General features: G+C 66.9%; 3 protein-coding genes across 5 annotated transcripts; all 3 read right to left on the bottom strand.

Moving 5' to 3' along the window:
* Positions 1–499: 499 nt before the first annotated feature.
* On the bottom strand, positions 500–9,390 carry VIL1 (villin 1). Of its 3 annotated transcripts, none has more exons than XM_042783875.1 (20): positions 8,674–9,390; positions 6,130–6,234; positions 5,797–5,871; positions 5,493–5,689; positions 5,107–5,215; positions 4,691–4,801; positions 4,388–4,590; positions 3,797–3,875; positions 3,612–3,710; positions 3,359–3,512; positions 3,164–3,264; positions 2,883–3,020; positions 2,567–2,725; positions 2,303–2,482; positions 2,040–2,185; positions 1,775–1,919; positions 1,303–1,491; positions 1,098–1,166; positions 784–927; positions 500–684 (listed from the first exon to the last, which is right to left on the bottom strand). In XM_042783875.1, exons 2-20 carry the CDS (start codon positions 6,202–6,204, stop codon positions 571–573), a joined length of 2,487 nt encoding a protein of 828 aa, XP_042639809.1. In that variant the 5' UTR covers positions 6,205–6,234; positions 8,674–9,390; the 3' UTR covers positions 500–570. The 3 variants fall into 3 exon arrangements, with proteins under 3 accessions (XP_042639809.1, XP_042639810.1, XP_042639811.1); XM_042783876.1 differs by having other exon boundaries at positions 6,130–6,231; XM_042783877.1 differs by lacking the exon at positions 8,674–9,390 and having other exon boundaries at positions 5,493–5,709; positions 6,130–6,153.
* Positions 9,391–9,560: 170 nt separating this feature from the next.
* Positions 9,561–15,186, bottom strand: CTDSP1 (CTD small phosphatase 1). Its single transcript, XM_042784315.1, has 7 exons — positions 14,872–15,186; positions 13,310–13,452; positions 12,969–13,070; positions 12,747–12,803; positions 12,112–12,204; positions 11,693–11,878; positions 9,561–11,582 (listed from the first exon to the last, which is right to left on the bottom strand). The coding sequence occupies exons 1-7, from the start codon at positions 14,936–14,938 to the stop codon at positions 11,454–11,456; spliced, it is 777 nt and encodes a 258-aa protein (XP_042640249.1). The 5' UTR covers positions 14,939–15,186; the 3' UTR covers positions 9,561–11,453.
* Positions 15,187–18,885: 3,699 nt separating this feature from the next.
* SLC11A1 (solute carrier family 11 member 1) lies at positions 18,886–25,066 on the bottom strand. The gene is made up of 15 exons (XM_042784124.1): positions 25,020–25,066; positions 24,302–24,435; positions 23,406–23,528; positions 22,938–23,057; positions 22,015–22,121; positions 21,855–21,925; positions 21,683–21,750; positions 21,394–21,549; positions 21,098–21,256; positions 20,833–20,922; positions 20,532–20,651; positions 19,887–20,036; positions 19,721–19,794; positions 19,141–19,294; positions 18,886–19,049 (listed from the first exon to the last, which is right to left on the bottom strand). The coding sequence occupies exons 1-15, from the start codon at positions 25,036–25,038 to the stop codon at positions 18,939–18,941; spliced, it is 1,656 nt and encodes a 551-aa protein (XP_042640058.1). The 5' UTR covers positions 25,039–25,066; the 3' UTR covers positions 18,886–18,938.
* Positions 25,067–25,506: the final 440 nt, after the last annotated feature.

The raw sequence follows: 25,506 nt of genomic DNA, 5'->3' as shown, positions 1-25,506 counted from the left end.
ATTGGGACTTTGCCTAGTTGCCCGGGAACATTGTGTGTGTGTGTGTGTGTCCAGCGCCTCGTAGCACACACAAATCCCAGCCCCTCTGGGTCCCAAGCATCAGGGAGATGCCCTCCTCCCCTCCTGGGGCAAGGACAAGTGCTCCCTGGTGTCTGTCCCCACACAGGCACCATCCCCTCAGCCTGCGCCTCGTCGCTTTTACCTTTGGTACCGCACATATTTACTGAGGTTCGTGCGATAACGGAGGGAGCGGCTCCAGCTGGATAGCAGACCTTTAGCCCCGAGCTGCAGCTGCTGGGGTGGGGTGGGATGGGGGAGCCCTGACTCCCTGGGGGTGCCCAGGGGGGTGGGCAGCTTCTGCGTCGCCCCTGAACTCAGCGGGGAGGGGGAAGGACCTGGAGGAGAAGGAGCTGAGGGTCCTTCCCAGTGCTGCCTCGGCGCACAGGCAAGACCCGTGTTCCCCTGCACACCATCCCTCTATCAGGGGGGAAGACACGGCCCCGCTCTCCAGCTATGTTTTATTTAATAAAAATAAGGAGCTGGGGGTGTCCCTGTCTAGCGGCTCCCGCCCTAGAAGAGTCCTTTGTCCTTCTTGAGTTTCTGTTGTTTCCACACCGGCAGGTTGCCGAAGGCAGAGCGGCTCATGCCAAAGACAGCCTGGAAGTCCTGGTCAGAGAGGTGGTACTGAGGGAGGAGAGAGGAGGGTGAGGCTAAAGCCGGGAGGGTGGGGGCCTTCCCCTGGTTCCCCCCAACAGCACCCCCCCCCCCCCAGCCTCATCTCACCTCCTTCCTGCTGGGATCCACACCCCGCGGCAGGTCCTCGGCCGAGGTGTTCACCAGCACGTTCAGGGGGAAGGTTTCCAATTTGTCAGGGAGGAGTGAGGTGGTGGTGGTGGTGGTGAAGACCTCTTGCTTGGATGTGAATGCCTGGGGGGGGGACACACACACAGAGTCACATCAGGGGCGCCAGGCTGGCTCCAGGTGTCCCCTCACTGGAGGATGTGTCCTTGTAGCTCCTCAGGCCACCTGCCAAGGGGATGGAGGGGCCCTCTGTGCCCACTCCCACCCCGACCGCCCCTTCTCCCTGTGCCACTTACTGAGGTGAGCTGCCCGAGGCTCCTCTCATCCCCAAGCTCGGCTCTCAGCGTCTCGTAGGATTTCTTGTCCTGAGAAGGGGACAAAAGCGTTGAGCCCCTCGGCATGGGCAGGGATCGGGCAAACCGCTGCCTGCACCATGGAGGCGCTGGCTGGGGCCAGATCCACATCTGGTCCCATCTGCAACGGGCCCCCTCCATGACTCACGGCCCAGTTGAGAGGGTCCCAGGCCAGGAACCAGCCCGTGAAGGTGGGGGGCTCGTGGCCCTGTTTCACCACGATGATGGGGGTGTCAGGGTCGCGCCCGCTGGGGTGGCTCCGCAGGTACTCCTGTGCCATCACTGCCGCCGCCTCCTTCTCCGACTCGTTGGCGCCTTTCCCAATCCAGAAGAAAACCTGCAACGAGGTCACCACGTCCACCACGAGGGTGAGACAGGGAACTCTGGGGCTGCGCCTGGGCCCGTGGTTGGGGGGGACACTGGATCTGTCCACGGGGAAGGGCACCGGGGAGTCCATCCTCGGCCTTCCCTGGAGCAAGGGGGGATGGAAAAAACCAGCATGGGGCCAGGGACAGTTTCCAGCCTCCCATCCCACCACCTCTGACTGCTGTAGGTCCTCCACCCACCCCAGGGACATCAGCTTGTGGGATCAAAGGTGTCCCCCTACCCCACCAGCTCACCTGGTCCCAGGTGTCCAGCAAGTAAACATCATCCTCCTCCAGGTCATCCTGGGTGAAGTCTACAATCTCTGTGGCCAAGAAGGTGCCTGTCTTGTTGGAACACTCAAAGAGTCGGGGGGAAACAGAGGGGTTCTCCTCCTGCAGCCTGGCGGGGGCAACACGGCAGTGGTGGGTGGGACTAGGGCTCACCCCGCTTGGGGACTGGTGGCCCATCTTACCCCATGGGTGGGTAGGGACGAGGGACCCCCGGGCACAGGGCTGGTACCTCTTGCTGTTGGCATACTGGGACTTGCCCCCCAGGGCCAGCCAGAACTCAGGTGGCTCCTGTCCCTCCGCGATCACTGGCTTCTCCGTCTTGGAGATGATGTCTGCCACCGTCTTGCCCATCTCACGCTCGTCCCCGCTGCAGCCCTGCCAAGCAGGCACAGCTGCTTCGTCACCTCGGTCCCAGCCGAGGAGGAGGAAGAGGAGATGGGGACATGTCTCCTGGGGGTGGCAGCACCCACCCCAGCGCCTGGCGGTACCCACCTTCCCATACCAGAGGTAACAGCAGCCGGGGGTCTTGAGCACAAAAACGTCGTTGGAGTTGAGGGAGGAGGCACGGACGGGCACCTCGAACGCCTTGGTGTTGTACTCATTGGTGCCGTGCACGTGGAAGAGGCGGGTGGGGGGCGCGGGCTCCTTGCCGCCCTCCCGCGAGGTGCCACCCTGGGGGGAACGGGGACGGGAGGTCACCGCCGGGGCCGCGGCCTCTCCCGCTCCCCACGCCCTGGCAAACCCCCCCCCGCTCACCGCATACACCACCATCCTGCCCTTGAAGATGGCCATCAGGTGGGCCGGCTCCTTGCCCATGGTGACGCGGATCTGCACAGGCTCGTTGTTGTACTTCTGGTCCAGGATGACAGCTTGGTAGGCGGAGGCAGCCAGCTCGGCCGTGCTGGCTTGGCGGCCCTGGGCAGGGCAGAGTGGGGCTCAGCACCCACCATGGCCCCCCTTTTTCCTCTTGGGAAGAGGCAACCCTCATACTTTGGAGCAGAGCACCTCCGGGCCACGGAGGCGACCCTGTCCCCTACCTGTGAGTCAGTGACGTGGGGGGGGGGGGTCTTACCTGCCAGAGGTAGATCATGCGATTCACCTTGGGCCCCACGAAATAGGTGTAGAGCACCAGGTAGCAGTCTCCACCATAGAAATGGCCCAGCCACCTCTTCTCCACGGGCACCAGCTCCTGGTTCTCCACACGCCAGACCTGGTAGGATGGGGATGGGGACGTGTGGCTGTCAGGGCTGGTGCATCGCCCTGCCCTGAAGCCCCTGGAGCCCACGGCATCCCCCAGTACAGCCCAGGGGGTGCCTGGAGAGGATCTCATATTCTGCCCCAGCCCCCACTTACCTCCACCTCCCCGGAGCCGTCATCCACCATCTTCTGCTGGGCAGCCATCTGGGGCTTGGCATGTAGCGTGGTGGCATCGAACTTCACCTGCTCCACCTTGGCTGTGGGGAAGGGCAGAGGGCTGAGCCACATTCTGCTGGCCACGGGGGTCCCCACAGTCCCCCCAGTCCCAATTCAAGGAGAAGGAACACTCACCCACTTTGCCCACGGTGTGGGTCTTGCCCAACCCGCTGGTCTGGTTGGGGACAGTCCATTTTTGGAAGAGCTGCCTGAAGATGGTTGACTCAGACCCATCGTTCTCCATTTCTACGCTGGTGCTGGCTGGGTAGTTCTTGGCTTTGATGAAGCCCTGGAGGTATTTGGACACAGAGCATGGGCGTGGGATGCCCAGCACCCCAGGGATCTGCCAGGCCATCCCATAACCAACCCCCCCTAACCTAGCACCCACCAGCGCCCTGCTCATTGCCTGCTGCTTCTCCTCCTTGTTGGCGTTCTTGCCCTTCCACACAAAGATCTTGAGACCCCCTTGATCAAGGATGTAGCAGTCCTAGAAGGGGGGACAACAGCAGAAATTAGGACTTCAGGCACCCCCAAAGGAAATTGGGCACCCCAAGCATCCCATGGGTGACACACCTCATGCAAGAGCATGTCCTGAGTCAAGGGTCGAATTGCAACCTCCTGTATGACCAGGTTCCCGTTGGCATTGGAGACGCTGGCAGGGGAAAAGAGAGGAGGAGGGGTTAAAAACAGGGCTGGAAAACCCCCCTTCCCATCCCCACCTCGGGGTGGCAGGTTTGGGTGGGGGTGTCCTCTCCCCATCCCCTTCCCCACCCTGATCATGTCAGAGGTGGTACCCAGGGAGCCTCTCACCCTACCATGGTGGCAACCTGGTTTGCAGCTTGCCCTGCCATGCAGCTCACTCATGGCCGTGAGGAGGGACAAAGGGGTGTCAGATATGATGGGGCCATCCAAGGATGTTGCCATCGTATCCAAAGATCATGCTTGCAGGAGCATCTTTCCGTTGCGTATCATCCCTGTTGGCCCCAGGGACTCCCCTTGCTCCAATGGCATCCAAAGGACCTGCCCCCACCGCTATGGTGGCTTTGGCCCCTCTTGGTGGCTGTCCACGGGGATGGGAGTTGTGAGACATAGCAGAGACGTGTGCCGGGTCCCCCTGGCAACCTGCGAGATGTCCCTACAGGCAACCCATCCCTGGCAACTCACTGGTAGAGCCTGAGGGAGGACTTGAGCTTCTGGTCCACTTTGTCATCAGGGGTGGCTGCCTTGATGTCCCTCTTCTCGCCCAGCACGTGCGTGAGGACCTGCATGAGCTCTGGCGAGGCACCCTCATCCTCACCATCCACGACGCCCACCTTGGCACGGCCCCCACGCTCCCGGTCCCGGATGTCCTTGGCCAGGGTCATCGCCTGCACCCGGGGGAGAAGGGGTCAGCCTGGATCAGGGAGGGGGTGGCTAGTCACACCCTTCCTTCAGGAGGAGACCCTGAGACCCCCCCCCCGGCTGTACCTTCAGCCTCTCGTTTCGGTTGCTCTGAGGGCCGTTCCACTGGATGATGAGCTGGCCCAGGTCCAGCAGGAACACATCCCCCCGGTTGAAGCTTTTCCAGCTCATCTCCACCTGCAGCGGGATGGGATTGGGTGGGGGGGGGTCAAGCAGCAGGATGCCTGGATCTCCCTGGCTCTGCAGCCCCCACCCAATCTGGCTCAGTGCTGATGCCTCCAGCCTGTATTCCTCCTCCCTACCCCGAGAAGGGCTTTTTGGGGACAGGGTTGCTCCTGAGGCAAGGCGGCGTGGCCACAGACACACTCTGTCCCCTGATTGAGGGCAGCTTTGTCTGGGGGGGCTCTGGTCTGATCCTGACCCCAAACAGCATCCCTGCATAGAGGTTGGTGGCTGGGCAACCCCCACATCCCATAACTCACCTCTCCTGCCACCACGTTCTTCTTGCCCTTCACGTGCAGCAGGCGCCGGACGTTGTAGGTGTTCGTCTCCACATGCTTCATGCCCGAGGCCACCCCACCCTTCTTATAGCTGGGGGGGGAACAGACACAGTGTCAGCCCTGGGCGCCCTCTTCTTGCTCCAACAGGGTCCCCCCCTCCCACCTCTGCGAGCAGGGAGGCGTTCGGGGACCCCCACCCACCCATGTGGCTGATGGATAAAGCGAGACCAGCTCCAGATCCTCCTCCTGCCTCCCCCCGCCCCACTGGAACAGGGCTGTCCCCATCCCCACTGGAGAAGCCCCCACGGGGTCCCTGCCCCCGTCACCCGCTGTGGGAGCAGGTCCCCGGGGGGGGGTGACCAACGTACATGAGTCCCTGCTTGAAGTAGGCGCGGAAGGTCTCGCTCTCGTGGCCCTGGACCTCGCGGTGCTGCACAGCCACAGCGCCCAGGTGCTCATCCATCTGGGTGGTGTAGATGGCGGCCGCCCCCTGCTCGTCCTGGCTCGACTCCTTGCCCAGCCAGTAGTGGATGTTGTAGCTGAAGCTGTTCCCACTCTTGCGTGTCTGCAGGACACCGGTCCCCACTAGAAAAGACCCCGTGTCCCCAGGCCACTCTGGCCAGGGACACCCCTCCCTGCACCCCAGCCCCCCCACCCCCCAGGCTGCCCTACCGACAGCAAGATGTAGCAATCCCCCTCGTAGAAGTTGCCGTAGCTTTTGACGGGCACTGGCACCATTTCCATGTTCTGCAGAAGGAAAGGAAGCGTCAGCCCTGTTGGAAAACCCACCCCCACCCCAGCCCTGCTCACCCCGCTGCCCCCAGCCCCAAAACCTGGGCAGGTTTAACCCTGGGTGCCATACTGAGACCCCCGAACCCAGGCACTGAGGACACAAAGCGGGGGGTGGGGGGTGGGATCTTCCCTCCCGCAGCCCCCCCACACACAAACAGTCCGATGGTGAGTGCCCCGGGTGATGGGTGCCCAAGGCTGCGCCCCCGTCCCCACCTCGATTCGCCATATCTGGAGGCCCGGCGTGGTCTTGTTGAGCGTCCTGCTGACTTTGGTGCTGAGCTCCACCATGGTGACGGGTGCTGCAGGCAAGGGGACCTGCTGGGGCATCGGCAACGCCCTCGTTAATGGCAGGTGCCGTCATTAAGAGCTGGGATGGTGCCAGCCTACCATGCCATCTGCTGCCCTGCCCAGTCTGCAGCCAGCCGGGCCATAAACCCCCTGTCCGGAGCTGCACGAGGTGAGGGGACCCCCCCCCTCAGCACCCCGGTGCCAGGTCTGTGGGCACACAAGCGGGGCTGCTGTCCCCCTTGGCCCGCCTGGCACCGTGGCTAATGGGGGCTGTCACGGCTCCGCGCCGGGGTGTGCAGTGGGCAGGAGGGGGTGTCCCCTGAGCGCCCCGGTGCCCTGCCCTGTGCCCGGGCATGGGGCAGGGCCGTGCAGGGTGTCCCCAGCGCAGCAGCCACAGCTGGGTGACACCAGCGGGGACCGGCCCTGCTCAGCCTGGTCCGGGCACGGCTTGGCACAACGTGACACAGCGTGGCACGGCCACTGCTGGTGGCCTGGCACAGACGCTCATGCACACACACATGTGCAAGCACACTCGGCCTGCTTCAGCTCCCCCCACCCCCCAACTCCACTGCCGGATCCGTGCCCCCCGGGGAGGGCACAGCCCGGCCCCACAGAGGTGCTGAGCGTGCCAGGGCTCAGCCCCGGTGCTGCCGAGGTTGCCCGCAGACATCTCTGCCAGGCTGGCAGTGCTCGCTGGCTAGCTGGGGGGGGGGGAGGTCAGGCAGCCAGCATTGGGCAAAACCCCCCATGGCAGGGAGAGCCAGCGGTGCCCGACAGAGAGGTCTCTGCTCCCCCAGCCCCACAAAACCCCGCCTGGTCCCGCTGCAGTGCCCTGAAAGCACCCACATCCCATCCCTCAGATCTAGGGGGTGACATCCCCTCCAGCACAGCCCCAAGATGGGGCATGGGTGGGTCCCCAAGCCCCATCCCCAGGCCACCCTGGTGCCAAGAGCGGTGGTGGCTGTGGGACGTGCTGCCCGTCCCCATGCCCACCCTGCAGCCCCCCATCCCAGCCCCTCACCTTCCCCGCAGAGCTGGGCACAGGTGAGTGTACCTAGGCAAAGTGCTCGGGTGCCAGCACCCAGGAGACCTTTGTCCCCTCCTGTCCCAGCCTGTCTTCACCATATAAGGGCAGGAACGGCCCAGAGTCAAGGTCCCCACAGCCCTCCAAGGCTTCACGGCACCTGAAGGAGCCCCGTTACTCATGGAGTGATTGCCCCCGAGATGTTACTTCAGCACAGGGCAACCTGCTGTGACCAGGGTGGTACCTGCTGCCCTTCCCAGGCCTGCTCCCCTCTTGGCCCTTGGCACTGAGCCCATGGTAACGGGGTTTTTGATGCCTGCCCCCCAACCAAAAGGTTCCCCGAAGTGATAGCAATGGGCTGAACCAGGCCAGGGGGGTGTCAGCCACAAACACAGAGGTGCTTAGATGCCATGGCAATGGGCTCTGCCGCTGCCCTCCATTCCCCAGTCCCCCAAACCCTTCCAGCCTGTGGCAATAGGTTTTCTTGGCGCCTTCCCCCCCCCCTGCAAAAGGCTCCCCAAAGTGATAGCAACAAGTCGATGCCACAGGGCTGGGCTACACTACCGCCCTCCACTCCCCCGGCCCAGTGGTGATGGGGTTTTTTAGTGCCACCAGCTCAGAGCCACCAGCAATGCAGCACCACCTCCCCAGGGCATCCCCCTTTCCACCCCACATGTCCTCGTGGGGTGGCACATCACTTCCCTGCCCATGGCATCGACCCCAGGTTGTGCCACCCCCCCCAGCTGGAAGCCAGATCCCTGCTCAGCAACCGATGAGCTTTGCCTCCCCACGCTGGGGGTCTCTGCAGCCCCAGCCTTGGCGATGGGAAGAAGGCACAGGGATAGGGTTGGGGTTTGGGGGCACGGGGCAGGGTATAGGGCAGTGGCACGGCTAAGCCCTGTGCCCCCAAACCCCAAGGGGTGGTACGTGATGATGCCCTTGGTGTTGGCAGAGAGGAGAGGGGACTGGAGACCTGCCCAGTGGCTCCCAGCCTCAGAGGGGGCTTTAGGGGACAACCAGGGGGTACATAAAGCTGGGAAGGGGGAGATTCACAGCAGCAGGCAGGCCCCCAGGCTCCCCATCCCTCTGTTATCCCTTCCCCAGTCCTGCAGGATTGCCGCAGCCTTCTCCTGGCCACCCTGCCGGGCCAGCAGCCTGGCCACCAGCACCGAGGTCATCCTGCACCCCGGCCATCACCCTGGCACCAGACCCGGGCTGCAGTCATCCCCAAATCTTACCTACCCCCAACCCCCCCCCCCCAAGGATCCCCAAAGGGATGGCAATGGGCTGAACCAGCCCAGGAGGGTGTCAGCCACAAACAAGGGGGTGCCCTGATGCAACATGGATGGGCTCTGCTGTTGTCCTCCACTCCCCTTGCCCCTCAAACCCTCCTAACTCTGCCACCCAGCTCCCACCCCCCGCACCCCAACACCGGTGACGCTTACCTGGATGCAGAGGCCCCCAGCAGGGGTGTGGGGCCAAGTTTTGGGTGGGGTGCGACTCCCGGGTGGCTGCTCTCCGTTCGGTGGCTGCGTCCCAGAGCTGAGTCTGCTGGTGTGGCACAGGGGTGGGGGGACCCTGCGCCAGCCCCACAGGGCTTGCCCCCTCTGCAGGCCCCCCAGCTAGATATGCTTGGCCACTAATGAACTCAGTAATTAGTGCAGCAATCAGGGAGGACAGAGACTTCGTTAATGAGGAGAGGCACAGGGCCAATGAGGGCACGGGGCGGGGGGGTAGATAAGAGAGCCCCCCCCCCCCCCAGCACCCCAATGCCAGCATGTTGGCAGCAGGCTGCTCGAGGGGTGGGGGGGAGGTCACAAGTGACCCCCAGTCTGTGCAGGAGGGGTCTGACACCCTATTTGGAGGAAACTGAGGGCGTGCTTGTGACCCACCCCCCCTCCCCAAGCCCCAAAGCAGGGGGTGCAAAGCCCACATGGCAAATTCAGCCTCCCCTTTGTTAAGGGGCAGGATACCCATCCCCATGGCATCAGGGGCGCTTTTCCAGGAGGAGGGGGAAGGGCTTGGGATGGGGATGCCAGGTCAGCTGGGGAGGCGGGGGGGGGGGGGGGGGGGGGTTGGGGTGGCTGCCCTGGAGCCTGACAGCGTCCCCTTGGCACCAGGGAAGGGGTAACGCCTCCCCCCCCCCCAACCCTGCAGCCCAAGGGTGCTCCCCCAGCACTGACCTGCAGCATCCCCACCTCCCAGGGGCATTTAGGGGATCCCAGGTGCTCTCTGCACACCCCCCACCCCACCCCCCCGGCGCACACCCACTAGTGACACGCACAATGCACGTACCCATGCCCACGCGTGCGCACTCGCACACACACAGGAGTCCCCGTTCCAAGATGGTTTGACAGCTTTAATCACATGAAGGCACTTGGATCTGGTCCCCCAGCCCTCACCCCCCCCCAATGCTGCCTCCAGCCCCCCTCCGGACCCCCCCCAAGGGTGCCCGGCGTGGGGGTTGTGCTCCTCGGGTGCTGCAGCACCCACGGGTGCTCGCTGGGCAGCGGGCTTTGCTGGTGCCGTTTGACTTGTCTAATATAAAGTGCTGAGTTCAACCCTCCTGGAGGGGCAGGATCAGGCCCAGGGCATGCAGGGGTCTGGGGGGGGCGGGTGTGACGCAGTGTCCCCCATCCCACCCCCCCCCGCCACGAGGCAGGGGGAGGAGGCAGGGGTGCAGGCAGGCCTGGGGGGGGGACCCTTGCCTACCCTTGGCACCCAGCGTTGGGAGAAGGGCACAGCCGGCAGGAGCCGGCCACACAGCACCAGAGAGCTAAAATCCCTCGCATCTCCGCCCCCCCCCACCCCCCCCACCAAAAATACTGCGGCCCCCATCCCTGGCACAGCGGTAAAAAGGCACCCATGATTTTTTGGGAAACCGTTGCTTTTCTCCCTAAAAAGATATGAGACATTGTCCATATTGCGACGCTAAAAAAGGCCTGTCTGAGCTCAGCCCCCCCCCCGCCCCAAACCCTCCCTGAGAGCCCCCAGCCCCTCAAGGCTGGGGGACACCCTGGCACAAGCCCAACCCCATGGGGGTCAGGGTAACCCCAGGCTGCAGGGAGGGGGTGGGACCCTGCAGTGCCCCCCACCCCTGTCCCAGCTGGGGGGCTGGGGTAAGGCTGGGGGGGGGGGGGGGCACACTAAGGCTGGTCTGGGGGTCCCTCCTACCTAAGAGTTGCAGCCTCTGGTGAAGCTGCAGACAGATGGGGAAGGGGTGCATGCACACACACACACCCCCCGCCCCAAGGAAGGGGAGGACCCCCCCCGTTGGTGACTGGAGTGGCTCCTACTGACACAGTGTAACTGGAGAGAGGGGGGAGGCCATCAGAGCCCCCCCTCCCCGAGAATAAACCGAGGTTGGAGGGGGTGACTTAAATGCTGTCCCCCCCCCAGGCACACCCCTTGCAGGGCTGGGTTGGGGGCACGGAGACATGGTGTCCCAAGGCACGTGGGGGGCAGCTGTGGACAGGCGCTCAGCCCTGAGGCTGGGCTACCCCCCCCCCAAAACATACCCCCTAGGCGGGGGGGCAGCAGAAGGCACGAGGTGGGGGTAGGGACATGGCCCTCCCTCCCCCCAAGATGATCAGCTGCACCAAGGGCAGAGTTAAGGGTATGGTGGTGGCCCCATGCACCAAGGCCAATAAGACCACCCCCATTTTTGGGGGGGTGGTAAGGGGTTAACCCTTCCTGTGTCCCCCCCCCTGCAGATAGGGACCGAGGACTGCCAGCCCCTGCAGCAGGCAGAGCCCGGACGGGGGGGGTCCAGTCCCCCCCAAAGGCAGTGGAAAGCAGCAGCTGCTGACCCCCCTCCCCGCTTGGGGGGACATGGAGGGATAAAGGACCTGAGAACCGTTTTGGGGAGGGGGCACGCAGGTTGGAGGGGGAGGGAACGGGACAGTGTGGGAGGACGGGACCCCCCTCCCCCCCCCCCCCCCCCCCAAGTCCCCAGCACAGCAAGGCAGCGGGTCACCCACGGCCCCCCCCCTCCTCCGCGGGAAAGGGGACACCCACTTCCCCGGCGGGGGCACCCACATCTCCCACCACCAGCAGGCAGGGAGGGCTCCCGCGCCCACCGGGGCTGGGGAGGACGACAGGGGACACACACCAGGACCCCCCCCACACACACACACCCGCCCCCTCTAAAATAAGGCACCCGGCTGCCACGGCGGTGGGCATCCCCCCCCCAGCAGCGCCCAGTGGGGCAGGGGGGGGGGGGCCACTAGCTGTTAGTCCGCTGCTTCTTGAGCACTGCGTACACGTCCTCCACCTTGCTGAGCCTCTCGAAGAAGGGCAGCAGGTCCAGCAGCTCCGTGTCTGCCATGTTATCGAACCAGGAGGCCACCGGCACCTGCGGGCAGCGCAGGGGGCAGCGGCTGAGGGGGGGGGGCCCTCCCCCCCCTCCCCCTGCCACCTCCCCTCCCGTACCCCCAGCCCCCGCCTCGCCCTGGGGGTACATACGGCGTTATCGGGGTGAAAGATGTAGGATGCGGGCGAGTTGTCGACGATGATGATGCGGCGCAGGTCGCGGCCCAGGCGGCTCAGGTCCTTCACGTAGTTGCCGCGGTGGAAGACACAGGATTCCCGGAAAAGCCGTGCCCGGAAAGCCCCCCACTTATCCAGCAGGTCGGCCACAGGGTCCGCGTACTGTGGGCACAGGGAGGGCGGGGGGGTGGGGGTGTCACCGGGGCACGCCACGCCACTGCGCTCACCCCACGGCACCCAGCTCTCCACCGGTGCCAGCGCGCCCCGTGCCTCAGTTTCCCCAGCCAGCGCCTCGGAGGGGCGAGCAGGCACGGGGAGCTATGACACTGGAGGGGTGGCCAGGAAGGGGGGGGTGGTGTGTGTGTGGGGGGGGTGGTGTGGGGGGGGGCACACACCTTGGCCAGGCTGGCGGTGAAGAGCACGCACTCGAAGAGCTCGCCCATGCGCTGCAGGAACTCGTCCACGTGCGGCCGCTTGAGCACGTACACCTGCGGGGGCACGGGGCAGCGGGCAGCGCGCCGCCAGCCCCCCCGGCCCCCCACACCCACCCCAGGGGGGACACCCCCTTGTCCCCGCGCTCAGCAGCTCCCTGCTGGGGAAGGCAGAGGGAGGGGGGTAAAGGGCTGCCGCCTGTGCCCCGTGTTGTTTGGGGGGCTGGGGGGGGGCTGCCCCGCGTGGGGGGGGCTGCCACGGCCCCGCTGGCAAATCCGGGGCGAAGCGTCCGGCCGGCTCCAGGGCCAAGTAACCGAGAACAGGCTGACCGCCCAGACCACAGCCTATCCTGGATTACTTGAACCCGGGGCCGGCCACTTCAGGAGGGCACCGAACCAGGACACCACCCCCCCCACACACACCTCCCCCCCCATCCCCCTGGGAACAGGGACAACCCACCCCTGCCCCCCAAAAGTCCCACCAGCCCTCTCACCCCAACACCCCCGACCGTCCCTCGGTGCGGAGCGCTGGGACAGCTCCCGGTCCCCAGGGAGGGGGCAGAGGGAGCTGTGCCCCCCCCCCCCCCCCCCCCCGTTACCTGGTGCATGATGCCGTCGATTTCCACGGGAATGATGAAGTCGGCGTTGTTCACCGGCTGGGGAGGGCACAGCGGGGTCAGCACCGGGCGGGCACCCCCTGCCCCCTCGCAGGGACCCAGCAGGGCTGCGCAGGGTGCTGGTTGTGGGGTGCCTGGGGGATCACTTGGGGGGGGGGGGTATATGGGGGAGGAAGGGTGGGGTGGGCCAGGGTGTCCCCCAACCTTGAAGGAGCTGTGCACCAGCGTCTCGTCCAGGTCGATGACCACGCAGAGCTTGCTGGCGTCCTGCGGCTTGATCTCGGGCAGGAGGTGTTTGACAGCAGCCTGGGGGGGGGCGTGGGGGGCACAGGCAAACCCCAACCCAAAAGTCAGTGGGGTGGTGAGGGGCACCCCCTCCCCTCCTGCTGACCCAGAGTGTGGGCACAGGATGGGGGGGGAAGCCCATTTAGCCCCCCCCCCCCATCCTGGCACAGGGGGGAAGCGCTGGGGATGGGCAGCCCCCCAGCGCTGACCTCCCCCCCTTCTAATGCCAAGTGGGGGGGGGTGTGGGGGGGGGGGGGTACCTTGGGCAGAGCCCCGTTCTCCTCCACCAAAAGCGGGGCGCTGGTGGTGCCGGCGCAGGGCTCCCCCTCATCGCGGCACAGGCAGCAGAAGAGGGACTGGAGGATGCTGCGGCTCCGCGGCTTCTTGGCGGGGGCCTGGGTACCTGGGGGGGGGGGGGGGGGGGGGGGGGGCCCAGGAATGGGGGGTAAGGGGGCAGGAGCACCCCCAAAACCCCGGCACGGTGGGGAGGGTTGGGGGGGGGCGTGTGCCGGGTTTGGGGTATTGATGCCGGACACGGGGGGTGCCCCCCGCAGCCCCCCGAGCTCTTTCTTATCAGCGCCCGGCACCCATCCGGCCGCCCTTCCTGCCCCGCCGAGCGTCGGCGCCGGGGGCAGCGCCGCGGACACGAGTGTTCGGAGAACCCCCGTGGGCCCCCCCCCCCCCCGGCGCGGCTGGAGACCCCACAATAACAGAGGGGGCTCTGCCCCCCCCCGGGGGAGCCGCGGCCGCTGCGGCACCTCCCGGGGCCGCCGTGGACCCCCGGCCCCATCCCCGCTGTCGTCCCCCCCCCCCCACGGGGGGCGCAGACCCACGCGGGTGGGTGGCTCTGTGGGCGGGGCCTCGCCGAAGGGAGGCGGGGCTTACAGCCTCTCTTTTCTCCCGCCCCCAGCCAGCCCCCGCTCTCATTGGCCGACTCGAGCGCACCGGAGGAGAGAGACCAATCAGGGCGAGGTGCCCGCCCCCGGGCGCCGTTCCCGCCGTCCCCATTGGCGGATCAAGGGGAAACTGAGGCAGGGGGGCAGCTCCTGCCCGCCCCGGGCACCGGGGGTAGCGCGGCGGCTCCAGCCCCTTCCCCACCGGCCCCGCGGGACGGATCCTGCCGCCGGGCCGGGCCGGGAGCCGCAGCTGCCCCTGGTCGTGCCCCCCCAGCAGCCGCGCCAGGGCCCCGCGGGGCGCCCCATGGCAGAGAGCCCGTGGGCTAGGAGCTCCCCACTGGGGACGGGGCCCGTTCCCACGCTCGGCCCCACCACCCCCGGCCCTGCCGGCTCCCCAGACCGGCGGGCAGCGGGATGAGCAGCGCTCCCCGCCAAAACCCCTGCGCTGGGGGGGGGGGGGAGGGACACGGGAGGCCGGGCTGGGCAGCGGGGTGCCCGGTGCTCGGCCCGTTCTCCCTGCCTCAGTTTCCCCACCGGCGCTGGGTGCACTCCCCGCCCAGCTCCGGAGGAAACAGCGCAAATACGCCCGAGCAGCGCCCCGACCACCCCAGGGTCACCGACGGGCGTCGGAGGGAGTGGGGGGAGGCGAAGCGCGGTCCCCGACACCCAGGCGGGGGTGCACACTCTCCGCTCCCCCCCCCCCGTGCCCTAGAGCATCCCCCCCCCCCCCCACCCCAGCCCTGGGGCAACGGGACGCGCGGGGCCAGGCTGAGCCCGCCCGCAGCTCATCACACCCTCCAGAACCAACCGTCCGCAGGTCCCGTCCCCCCCCCCACCAGCGCCGGAGATTCCCCCACCCCGCACCGTGGGCGGGTGGAGGGGGGGGGGGGGCCCAGGAATCCTCCTCCCCCCCGCCTCCGCGTTACCTTTCTCCTGCAGCGGGGCGCTCCCCTCCTCCCTGCTAACCTGGGCGATGATGGACTGGTGCTCCATGGGCGCCGGGGGGGGTGTCGGGGGGGGGGGGGGGGGTGGGAGGGGGCGGCCCCCCCCGGCGCGGCCCCCGGGGGGGGGGGGGGGGGGGAGGCGGGGCGGGGGCCGGCGGCGGCGCGGGGCGGCGGGCGCGCGGGAGCGGCGCCGCGGAGGAAACTTTGTTACAACATGGAGTTTCCTCCGCCCGGGCTGGGGCTGCAAACATGGAACCCGGGCGCGGTTTCAAGGAACCCCTTAAAAGGGCAACGCCGAGGGGGGGGGCCCCCCCCTCCTCTTCTTCCTCCTCCTCCTCCTCCTCCTCCTGCTGCTGGAGCACCCGCCCCGCGTGGGAGGAGCGGGGGGGGGTGTCCCCGCCGTAAGCCGCGGCCGGGACTCGGGGTGCAGGGGGTGGCGTCTGCGCCGCAGGTCTGGCTGAGAAGGGACGCGCACCCCACGCATCACCACCACCCCACCCCCCCGCACACGGAGGTCCCCGCCGCCCCGGCTCAGGGATAACGGAGAAGGGGATCAGCCCCGCTGTTACCCCAAGGTGTCAGTCCCCATCCAGCTGGCAGTCCCGGGGGAAGGAGGGAAGCGCCCAACACCCCCCCCCCCCCCCAATGCTGGGTGCTTCCTGGGGCAGAGACCCCGGGATGCGGTGGCTCCAGGCTGGGGGGTCCCCACCGCCCCCCCCGGGACACGTTCCCCATTGCCAGGGCGGGTCAGGGCACGGGGCAAAACGTGCAGTGGGGGCTGCACCAACAACAGCCTGCTTTTCCCATTCTTTGTTTTTCCCCTGCAATTCCCCAATTATTTGGGAAATTACATATTATCAATATATATACTTGCCTCTGCAATTCCTCCCCTCATGCCTTCTGGGGGGGGGGGGGTTTAGCCACTCCCCAAAAAGTAGTTCTTACCGGGAGCTTGAGGATGCGACAACCCCTTCAGGGGAAACTCCTGCACCACCCCCCCCGCCCCCCGCAACTCCCCCATGTGCTGGCATCCTCCAGCCCCCTTGCCCCCCACCCACGCACCCGGCCGGGCCCTGCCAGGGCAGCCTTGCCCCACGGTCCCCCCCCAGCACCTTCCGGCCCTGGGGCAGGTTCCCAGCTGGTCCCGGTCACCCCCTCCCTCGACATCTGGTGCTGTGCCCTCTGTCAGCGCTGCCCCCGGGAGGGGGGGCAGAGAGAAAGTTGGAAATTCCCCCTCTGAGCTTCTCGGGGGTCTTTCCACCTCACCCGGCTGTGGTTTGGGAACTTCAGGGGCTGAGAGTGTCCCCGAGGCAGCGATGCCCGAGGTGGTTACCACTCTGCCCCTCTGGGAAATGGGGTCCCACATCAGGAGGTGCCCCCACCCCGCTACCCAGAGAATAATTAGGGTGCTGCAGGGCCGGCGGGTCCAAGCAGGTGGCGGAAACGGTGGCAGAGCAAAAGCCGCTTCCCACCTGCTGCTCCCTCGCTCCCGGCTCCGCGCCGGGCACCCCGAATCCCCGGGGGGAGCCATGGCAGGGACCGGGCTGCACCTGGGAACCGGGACACCTCGTCCTGCCACCTCCTCTGACAGCGGGCAGCGGTCGTGCCTCAGTTTCCCTGCCCCGCCTCAGCGCTAGGCAGGGAGCCAGCCAGCTCCCCTGGCCAGGCTGGAGGAAGAGGAAGGAAGAGGCTGTGCTTCTTCCACTCTATTTTGGGCCGACCTGTGCTGCTCCCTTAGCCCAGGTGGAGCCGGGTGGGATGCCTGCCGCGTCCCCAGTGGGCTGGCTGGGCTGGGCGCAGGCGCCGGTGGACACTGCTCGCCGTGGGGGACAGCTGTGGAGGCCACACGCAGTCCCCTCCAGAGCCCACGTCCCTCGGGTCCAATCCTTCTCTTCCCTCCCTGATGAGCCACGCACAGGCGACAGCCCCAGCTCAGCCAGGCCCTGCCTGGCCTCTAATTAATGTAATTAGGAAAATCTCCAGGCCAGACGCCTGCAGCCAGAGCATCACCTCCGACCTTGCTGCCTGCTCAGATTGGGGAGCTCGGAGTTGGGGGGGGGGGGAGGTTGTCCCCATCTGGGGTTGTGGGACAAGCTGGGGACATGGGGCTTGTAGGGACAGGGACCTCATCCTTCACCCCCAGCCCCAGCCGGGAGCAGGCAGACCCCAGCTGGATGTGTGGGCTGCGGGGCGCGGGCACAGGGCAGAAGGGCACCGAGGGCCCCTTCTGTGCCACCCCACCACCCCTAGGCTGGGGTCCCCCACGCTGGCCCCCGTTCCCCCAGTTAACCACGGCCCCGGGAGCTCTGCCCCACCAAGCGCTGCCCCAGGGCTGGGGCCCGGAGCTGGACACCTCCTGCTACGGGGCTGGGGGGGGGGGGGGGGGGGGGGGGGGGCCGCCGGAGATGGGCAATCCCTGCCGGCACAGCCCTGGGGACCCCCTGCCCCCCCAGGATGAACCGTAGGGCAGCTCCCTGCACCCCGCACACCCCAGCACCCACTGGGGACGACCCCGCGCCCCCCCCGCCCCCCCCAGCCCCGTACCGCAGGGTGAGGGTGCGTCTTGTAAAAACCGTGCGTGTGTGTGGGGGGTGGTCTCGGCTTCTCCTCCCCAGGGCCCGTGGCATTCCCGGTGACTGGGGTTGGCTGTGCCCTCTTTCGGGGGGGGGGGGGGGGGGGGACGGACGGACGGACGGACTGACACCCCGCTTTTCGGTGGGCCCCACCGCTGTGGCTCCTCCTTCAAGCAGCCCGAGGCCGGGCCAACGCGGAGGCGGGGGGGGGGAGGCACCGCCCCAAATCGGCAGGCATCGCCCTTTTAAGGAAGGGGAAATTCTTCACATAAACAAGCGCGGCCCCCGGGAGAGGGGGGGGGGGTCTCCTTCCCGGAGAGGGGGGGGGCACGGCACGGAGCGGGGGGTGGGGGGGTGTCCGGTCCCCCAAATTCCCCCCCTCCACCTCTCGGCCGGGCTGGTTTGGGAAGGGGGATTTTGAGGGGGGTGGGGTGGGGGGGGGGGTACTGGGAAAAGGGGGGGGAGCCTTGAAACAGTCAGGGAGCGTCTCGCAAGTGCGGGCCGCGGCGGGGGGAGAAGCGCGCCGGGACCCCCCACCCGTGGTGGTGGTGGTGGTGGGGGGGGGAACGGGACACGACACGACGTCCACTCCCGGGAAGGGCCCGAGCGGCCCCGCATCCGCATCCGGCGGTGTCGGCAGGCGGGAAACGGGGCATCCGGGGCGGAGAGGGCACGGTGGGCCCCCCCCCCCCTCCCCGCTCCTCCCGAGGGAATGCAAAGAGTCGGCAGGGAGCACCCCCTCCCGCGCCCCCACAGCCACTCGTGGGTGTATGCAATACCGCCACCACACCACCCCTCCCAACCACGCCACCCCAGTCTGAGGCAAAGGGTTCGGCCCGGGGTATGGGGGGGGGGGGGGGGGGGGGGGGGGGGTGTCCCCTTCTCCCCGCCCTGGAGTCGCGCAACAGCAGCGAGGCTGGGTTCAAGTTACAAACACGTCATTTATCAGCCCCCCCTCCCCGAGTTTAGGAGCCCCCCCCCCCCCCCCCCCCCCCCCCGTGGGGCTCACAGCCGCTCCGGTCCGGGGGCTGGGCCCGATCCCGGGCTGGCGGCCCCGGCTCCGCCGTCCCCGGGCGGTGAGGGATGGATAACGGCCCCAGGCGGTAATTAGCGGTCCCAGGTGGTGATTAGCGGTCCCCGGCGGTAATTAGCGGTCCCGGGGGCCGGCGGTTCCCGGCACTAATGAGGAGGGGAGGTCTCCGGGGCAGCTCATTCACTGAAGCCTGGGTGGCAAGGGCTGGAGGCACCTCCCGTTGCCCGCACCCCCCCCCCCCCCCCCGGACCAGCACCTCTGACTTGAGGGGGCTCTAAAAACTTGGGGAGAGGCCTGCCCGGCTGTTAACCCCTTCCTTTCTGGGCGCATCTCTGGCCAGAACATCATCCCCGGGCTCGGCGTACCATCAAATCGGTGCCGGGGGGGGGGGGGGGGGCCGTGCTGGGCAGGGAGGGGGAGGCAGTAAGGTGGGATGGGGTCTGTCACCGCGTCCCTGCCAGCGCTGGAGGGTCGAGGGAGACGCCAAAGTTGAACCGGCTGTGGTGGCCCCGGGCCAGGAACTGGGCTCCGTGCGCGATGCTGCACGTCCAGATCTGCGGGGGCGAAGAGGGGCAGGTCACTGGGCACCCACCCGGGACGCCGTCCCCCCACCCGAGTGCCCCTTCCCCGCAGTGCCATCCCTACCAGGTAGGCGACGAAAGCCACGTAGGCAGCCAGCAGCAGGCCCAGGGGGATGTAGTACCCCAGGCCCTGCAGCGTGGGCAGAAAGTCCACCACGAAGTAGATGTTGATGGCACAGACCAGCCCCGTGATGAGGGTCATCAGCACCTTCCCCGGGCTGCGGGCCGGGGGGGTGGGAATCAGCGCCAGGGCAGAGCCCCCATCCCGTGTGCCACCGGGCACAGCGGTCTGGGGGATCTGGGTCTGTAGGTGGGCAAGACCCCAGCGAGGACATCTCTGCACCCCACAGCCATACTACACCCCCCACGGTGGGGCTCTGGGCATGGGCTTTGACCACCCTCCGAATGCAGGGCTGGCAGGGTGCTGAGCACCCAGGGATGCCCGTGGGGGGCTTTGGGATGAGGATGGAGAGGGCAGTGACGGGGTCTGTCCCGCTCTGGCTGCCCTGGGCAGGTGGGAATGAACATGCTCCCCCTAACACCCATACGCCAGCTTCCCCCCGTGGTAGGGGTGGGGGGGGGCAGGATGGGCCCCCTGCAACTGGGGTGCCCCCCTCTGTGCCTCCCCCCACCCTGGTACTCACAGGCTGTTGGCGAAGTCCTGCATGAGTGGGTGCAGGCTGGTGAACGTGAGGACGGGCAGGACGGCGAAGGGCAGCTGGAAGGAGAGGGGGGGTGAGGGGGCCATGGCCACCAGGCTGGAGTGTTGGGGATCTGATGCTGCCCCTCCTCCGCCCCCCCCCAGCTTACCAGGATGCTCTGCAGGACGTTGAGCAGGTCATTCATGCCCGTGAGGTGGCTGACATCCTTGAAGGCGGCCACAAAGACAGTGGGCAGGATGGCGAAGGAGCGGGTGAAAAGCACCCGGGCGAAGTGAGACCACCGGAGCTGCAGGAAGCCCTGGGGACACAGCGACACCTGTGCCCTTGCCCCTCACAGTGCCTGGGGCAGCCCCCCCCCAAACCCTGGCTCGGAGGAACACAGGGCAGCAACATCCCCTCCTCCTGTGCCAGGGCCCTGAGCGGGCCCTTGCAGGGCTGCTGGGCCCCACTAGATGTCAGCTTCAGCTCATTAAGCAAACGGTCTCATTAGGGAAACACTGCGTGGGGCACCCACAGGGTGCCTCTGGGAGGGGGTGTCACAGTAGGTGGCCATGCAGCAGCAATGGGTGGGCACTGTCCCCATCCCACCTCCTGGGGACCAGGAACCCTGGTGCTAGCAAGCTGCAATGCCCCATACCCTGATCCCTGCAGGAATGGGGGGCGTTTAACACTGCCAAATACCCCGGAGGGGGGAATGCTGCCCATAGGACCCACCACCCAGGGCCCACCCATGATTCCTTCCTCTCCCAGCTGCTCCCCGTGGGGGTGAGGGTCATCATCCCCAGTCCCTCACCTCCATGACGAACTGCCCCGCGTAGGTCCCGGTCATCGTGGAGCTCTGTCCCGCTGCCAGGATCCCGATGGCCCAGATGTACAGTGCCACCGCCCCGAAATAGCAGCCCAGGATGACACCCTGGTCGGAGACACTCCCATGGGGACCCCAAAACATCCCCCACCCCAGGCGCCTCCCCATCAGCTCCCGGCATTCCAGCAAGGTCACGGCAGCCCCCAGCCCCAGGGGTCAATGGGGGGGAAGTGCTATGTCCCCCAAATGGGTACAGATGCCCGCTGGGCACAGCTGGGGGGCCACTCACCCCTTGGTAGATATCCACAGAGACTGTCTTGTTGTTGGCGGGGAAGATGTCAGCATAGTGGCTGACGCTGCTGTTGATGCACTTGTTGTGCTGCAAGGCACGGCAGGCATGAGCGTGACGGCCACCCAGTAGTCCCCACAGACACGGGTGGACACCCCCCCCACACACCACGTCTCAGGGGACGAGGGCTCCCACTCTCCAAGGGATGCTCGCCCCACTCGTGGGCACAGCCGTCACCTCCCCACGGGCGCGAGGTGACACTCACCACGTCCTCGTTTCGCTGGCGGTAGAAAGCCTCGCCGAAGACGGCCATGACGAAGAGGTTGATGAGGAAGGAGATGAAGAGGGCCAGGCAGGACTCGGTCAGGAAATACATGTTGGCCTCCTGCACCGCCTCCTTCTTGGACCGGTCGATCTCCCGTGTCTGGGCACGGCGGGTGACATGGGTGCCATGGGGTCAGGCGAGCACCCCTGTCCCACGGCCAGGACCAGCGGGTCCCCACCAAGTGTCCCCTGAGACACCCTGGGGTGGCAGTGCCCATGGCAGTGCTTCGGTCTCACCTTGACCAAGGAGGAGTGGAGGAAGATGTTATGGGGCATAATGATGGCGCCAACGATGCCCACGGCCTGGAGCAGCTCCTCTCGCCCGCAGCCCGGGCAGTAGGGCAGGAAAATGCCCTTCAACACCTCTGCCTGCTTCGGCCTCACCACCACATACTGGGAACCAGTGGGAAGGGGCTCTGTGAGCTGGCCCCCCGCCCGCCACAGCCCGCTGCCAGTCGGGATGCCCCATGGGGGTCCCCTGCCAGTGCCCTGCAGGGAAAGGGGTGTCCCCAGCTCCCCACTTCACCTCGTAGCCGAAGGTCAGGGCCATGATGGTGATGAGGAGGCCGAAGAAAGCCTCCAGTTTGCGGAGTCCTAGAGGAGCCGAGAGATGGAGTGGGACAGAGTGGGGGACACCGGTGCCACATAGGCTGCCCAGGTGAGGGGTCCCCCCCCATTCCCCCTGCCCCAGCACTCACCGTACTTGTCGAGGAAGAGGAAGAAGAGGGTGTCTACGATGGTGATGAGGACACCACCCCAGAGGGGGATGCTGTGGGATGGCAAGGGGGGCGTTAGACACGTGCCCCTCAGTGGAAAGAGCCATAGGGGAGCCTGGGGGGTCCCCGTGGGGCGGCTCACCGGCCGGCTGAGAGCAGGCTGAAGGCGATGGCTGTCCCGATCACCTCCTGCATGTCGGAGCCGATGATGGCGATCTCGATCATGAGCCAGAGCAGCACGCGGGGTACCTGGAGGGGCCGGGGCACCCTGAGGTGCCAGAACCCACAGCAGGGCTCGGCCCCGGGTAAGCTGGCACAGCCTCCAGGGTGGAGACCCCTGTCCCTGTCCCCAGGCTGTGGCAGGTCACCCAGAGCAGCATGGGGACCTTGGGAGACACCCCCACCACCCCCCAGCCTCTCCCATGACACAATCTCAGGGTGCAAGATGGATCCTAAAAATCCCAGCCTGCCCCCCCCCCCTCCATCTCTGCCCCAGTGGGAGCTGAGCACAGGACCCAGCTGTCTGGATATGGTGCTCCTGAGGGGTGCTGGGGCAGGGGGATGTATCCAGCCCTCCTTTTGGGGGATCTGTCATTCAGCCAGCATCTCATCGCTTGTTCTCCCCCATCAGGATCCTGCTGTCTAGGCGGGACCCCTAGCTCCCTGCCCCCCTTTGCTGTTTTCCAACCCCCCCGGAGCCCCCCCAAACTCCTTGCACCGACGAGCCCAGGCTCGCCCCGCATCTCGGCTGCGCGTCGCTGCCCCAACACCCGGGCTCACCCCCCCCCCCCACCCCCCCCGGAGGACGCGCTCACGCGTCCCCAAATCAAACCAGGACACCGAGGTAGCGCCTTCCTCCCTCCTCGCCCCAGGTCCCTGTCCTGCAGGGTTGTGTGGGTATCAGATGGGGGCACCAGCGCTGGGAAGGGGCTTTGGGGAGCCCTTGGGAAAGGCGTTCCTCTTCAGCACCCCCCCCTCCAGTCCCTGCCAGGACCATCACCAGCCCAAGCGTGGGGTCCCCCCAGGGTGTGACCCTCCGGGGGGGCTCCCCCCGGGGCTGCTCACCTTGGGGTAATAGAGGTAGCAAATCTCGCCCAGGTCCTTCCCCGTCACGACACCCAGCCGGATGGCCAGGCGCTGGCACAGCAGCCCCAGGACGGTGGCCCACAGCAGCACCCACAGCAGCTGGGGGGGGGGGGTGGGGGGGGTGGGCAGCAGGGGCTGAGCACTGGGCAGAATCTGGCCACCCAGAGCTCCCAGCAAGGTTATCAACCAGCCCGGAGATGCGGGGAAGAGGAGCCTGGAGGGGCTGGAGTCCCCAGCCCAGGGAGAGAGGTGGCCCTCTTGCACCCCTGGCTGTCGTCCCCCGGTGCCGAGCCCTCTCCCCCCCCCCCCCCCCCCCCCCCGTGCCCTTCCCTCTCCCCGGGCTGGGGAAGCCGGTTTGCCATGGGGCTGAGCAGCCGTTGGCGCGGGAGAGGTTACAAAACCCCCAGCTGCTTCCTGAGCCCGGGGCTGGGGGGGCCCAGGGCTCACCTTGAAGCCGGCCACCGCCCCGCACTGCAGGTCCGACTCCACGTTGCCTGGGTCCAGGTAGGCGATGCTCATGAGAAAGCCGGGACCGGTGAAAGCCCAGAGTTTCCTAAAGCTGAAACCGGGCTGGGACGAGCCAGCAGGTCAGAGCGAGGACCTCCCTTTCAAAACCAGCGTCTCCCAGTTGCACTCCCAGTCCTCTTTAGCCCAGTGCTGGGACGCCCAGCGCTGCCCGCACGGCTGCGTTTCACACGGGGAGGACGTTTCTCCCACCCGCTTTGGGGAGGGAACTGCTGCCCCCCAGCCCCTCTCCGATAGCAGTGGAACTTAGCGGGGGAAAAGCAAGAGCCCCCCCTCCCCCCCCCCCAACCCACCCAGAGGCAGGTTGGACAGTGATTTACAGGGGGGTCCCGGCGCTGTAACCGCACCGGGTGGGATCTCGCTGCTGAGTCCAGCTTTCACCACCCCTCCCGGCAGGGGAACCCCCATTCCTTCCTATTCTGCCTTCTGCCCCACGGGACCAGCCCACCCCCCCCCAGCAGGGATGGGGGAATTGGCAGGGCACAGGCAGCCTGGGGGAGCCCCACTGGGCTGGGCATGGGTGGCCCAGGACAAGGAGCCCGGGAGGTGTGTGAGCAGCGGGGTGATCCCTGTGGCTGGGTAGCACCTCACCCCGTGCCTCAGTTTCCCCTTCTGGAAACCTTTAAGTGTAGAAATGCCCCGCCTGGGGCTGTGATTTGCCTGAGCCAGGTCTGGGGACGCTGAGGTCCCCAGGGCATGTCCCAGGCACGTCTTCCTCCCCCCTGCAGTGGCTCTTTGCCTCCCCAACTCGAGGTTGAAGCCCCCCCGCCCTGTCTCTGCCCACCCTCAGACAGAGGTGCCAGCCTGGCAGCGCCTACCCCGCCGTCCTTGGGGATGCTGATGCGTTCGTCCAGGTAGGTCTGGTCGTGGGTGCCAGAGCGCTGGGGGGGCACGGAGCTCCCGCCAGTGCCATAAGTCTGGGCTTGGCCCTGGTTCAGGGACCCGGTGAGGCCTGGGGAGGGGGGTGAGGAAGAGAAAGAGGGGAGTGGGGGCAAGGACACTGGTGGGCTGGCAGCCCTGGTACTGACTTCCCCCCGGTCCCACCAGCCCCTGTCTGGTGAGTCCCATGAGGGATGAGCCCCATTTTTCCAGGGGGGTGTGAAAGTGGCTATATGGGGGCTGTCAGTGGCTACCCAAAGGGGTCAGATACCACCTGAAGGTGTCCCTAAAAACCCCTGGTCTCAGCCCAATCTTCACCAGTCTGAGAGCCGAGTGCATTTCTGGGCAGGAGGGACTGGAGGGGTCCCTGCTCTGGGTCCTGCTGCTGCATGGGCATAGAGTGGGGACAAAAGGTTGGTACTGGTCCCAATCCACAACCCACCCCCCACCCCCCCCCCCGCCAGCCCACCCATGTCCTGGGAGCGTGGGTGAATCATGGGTGGGCTTGGGAGAACAGAGGATGGGGCAGGTGGGGAAGCCAGGACAGGCTGAGGAGGGTGGGGAGGCGGGGAACAGAGCCAGGGGTCCTGGAGTGGAGGGAAAGGGGTCCGGGGGAGGAAAGGAGGTGGGGGGGGACCCAGGTGCCATGGGGCTCACCTGGCTCCAGTGATGCCATTGCTGGGCCCGATCCGGATATGCTGATAGGGAACCTTGATCTTGACAGTGAGTGCAGTGCCCGCCACCCAGCTTTTAAATGACCCCTCAGTTTCCACCCACCACCACACCACCACCCCCCCCCCCCCCAAAGGAGGAGAGGAAGAGGAGGAGGAAGTGCTCCTTCCCCACCCAATGGCTTGGGTTGGGAAAGGGGCCCTGGCTGAGGGGGGAGGGGGGGAGGTAGTTGGGTGCTCTGAATGCACACAGTCTCAGTTTCCCCACCCTGTGCCAGGAGAGGGGGGGGGAACCAGCACCTCCCTTCCCCCTTGCCATGCACACACACGTGCAAACACAAGGCACCCAACTCAGGGTACCCAGGGGGGTGGGAGCGTGCCTGCGTGTCACCCTCCATCACGTGCCAGGGGTCCAGCTCTTTGGGTGGGTGGGTGGGGGACAGGGGACAGTGTCCGGCAGCGTGGGGAGGGAG

The sequence above is a fragment of the Tyto alba genome, unplaced genomic scaffold (assembly GCF_018691265.1).
Source record: "Tyto alba isolate M040663 unplaced genomic scaffold, T.alba_DEE_v4.0 Super-Scaffold_7, whole genome shotgun sequence".
Classification (NCBI taxonomy): Eukaryota; Metazoa; Chordata; class Aves; order Strigiformes; family Tytonidae; genus Tyto; species Tyto alba.
This window is presented reverse-complemented; position numbering and strand designations above follow the sequence as displayed.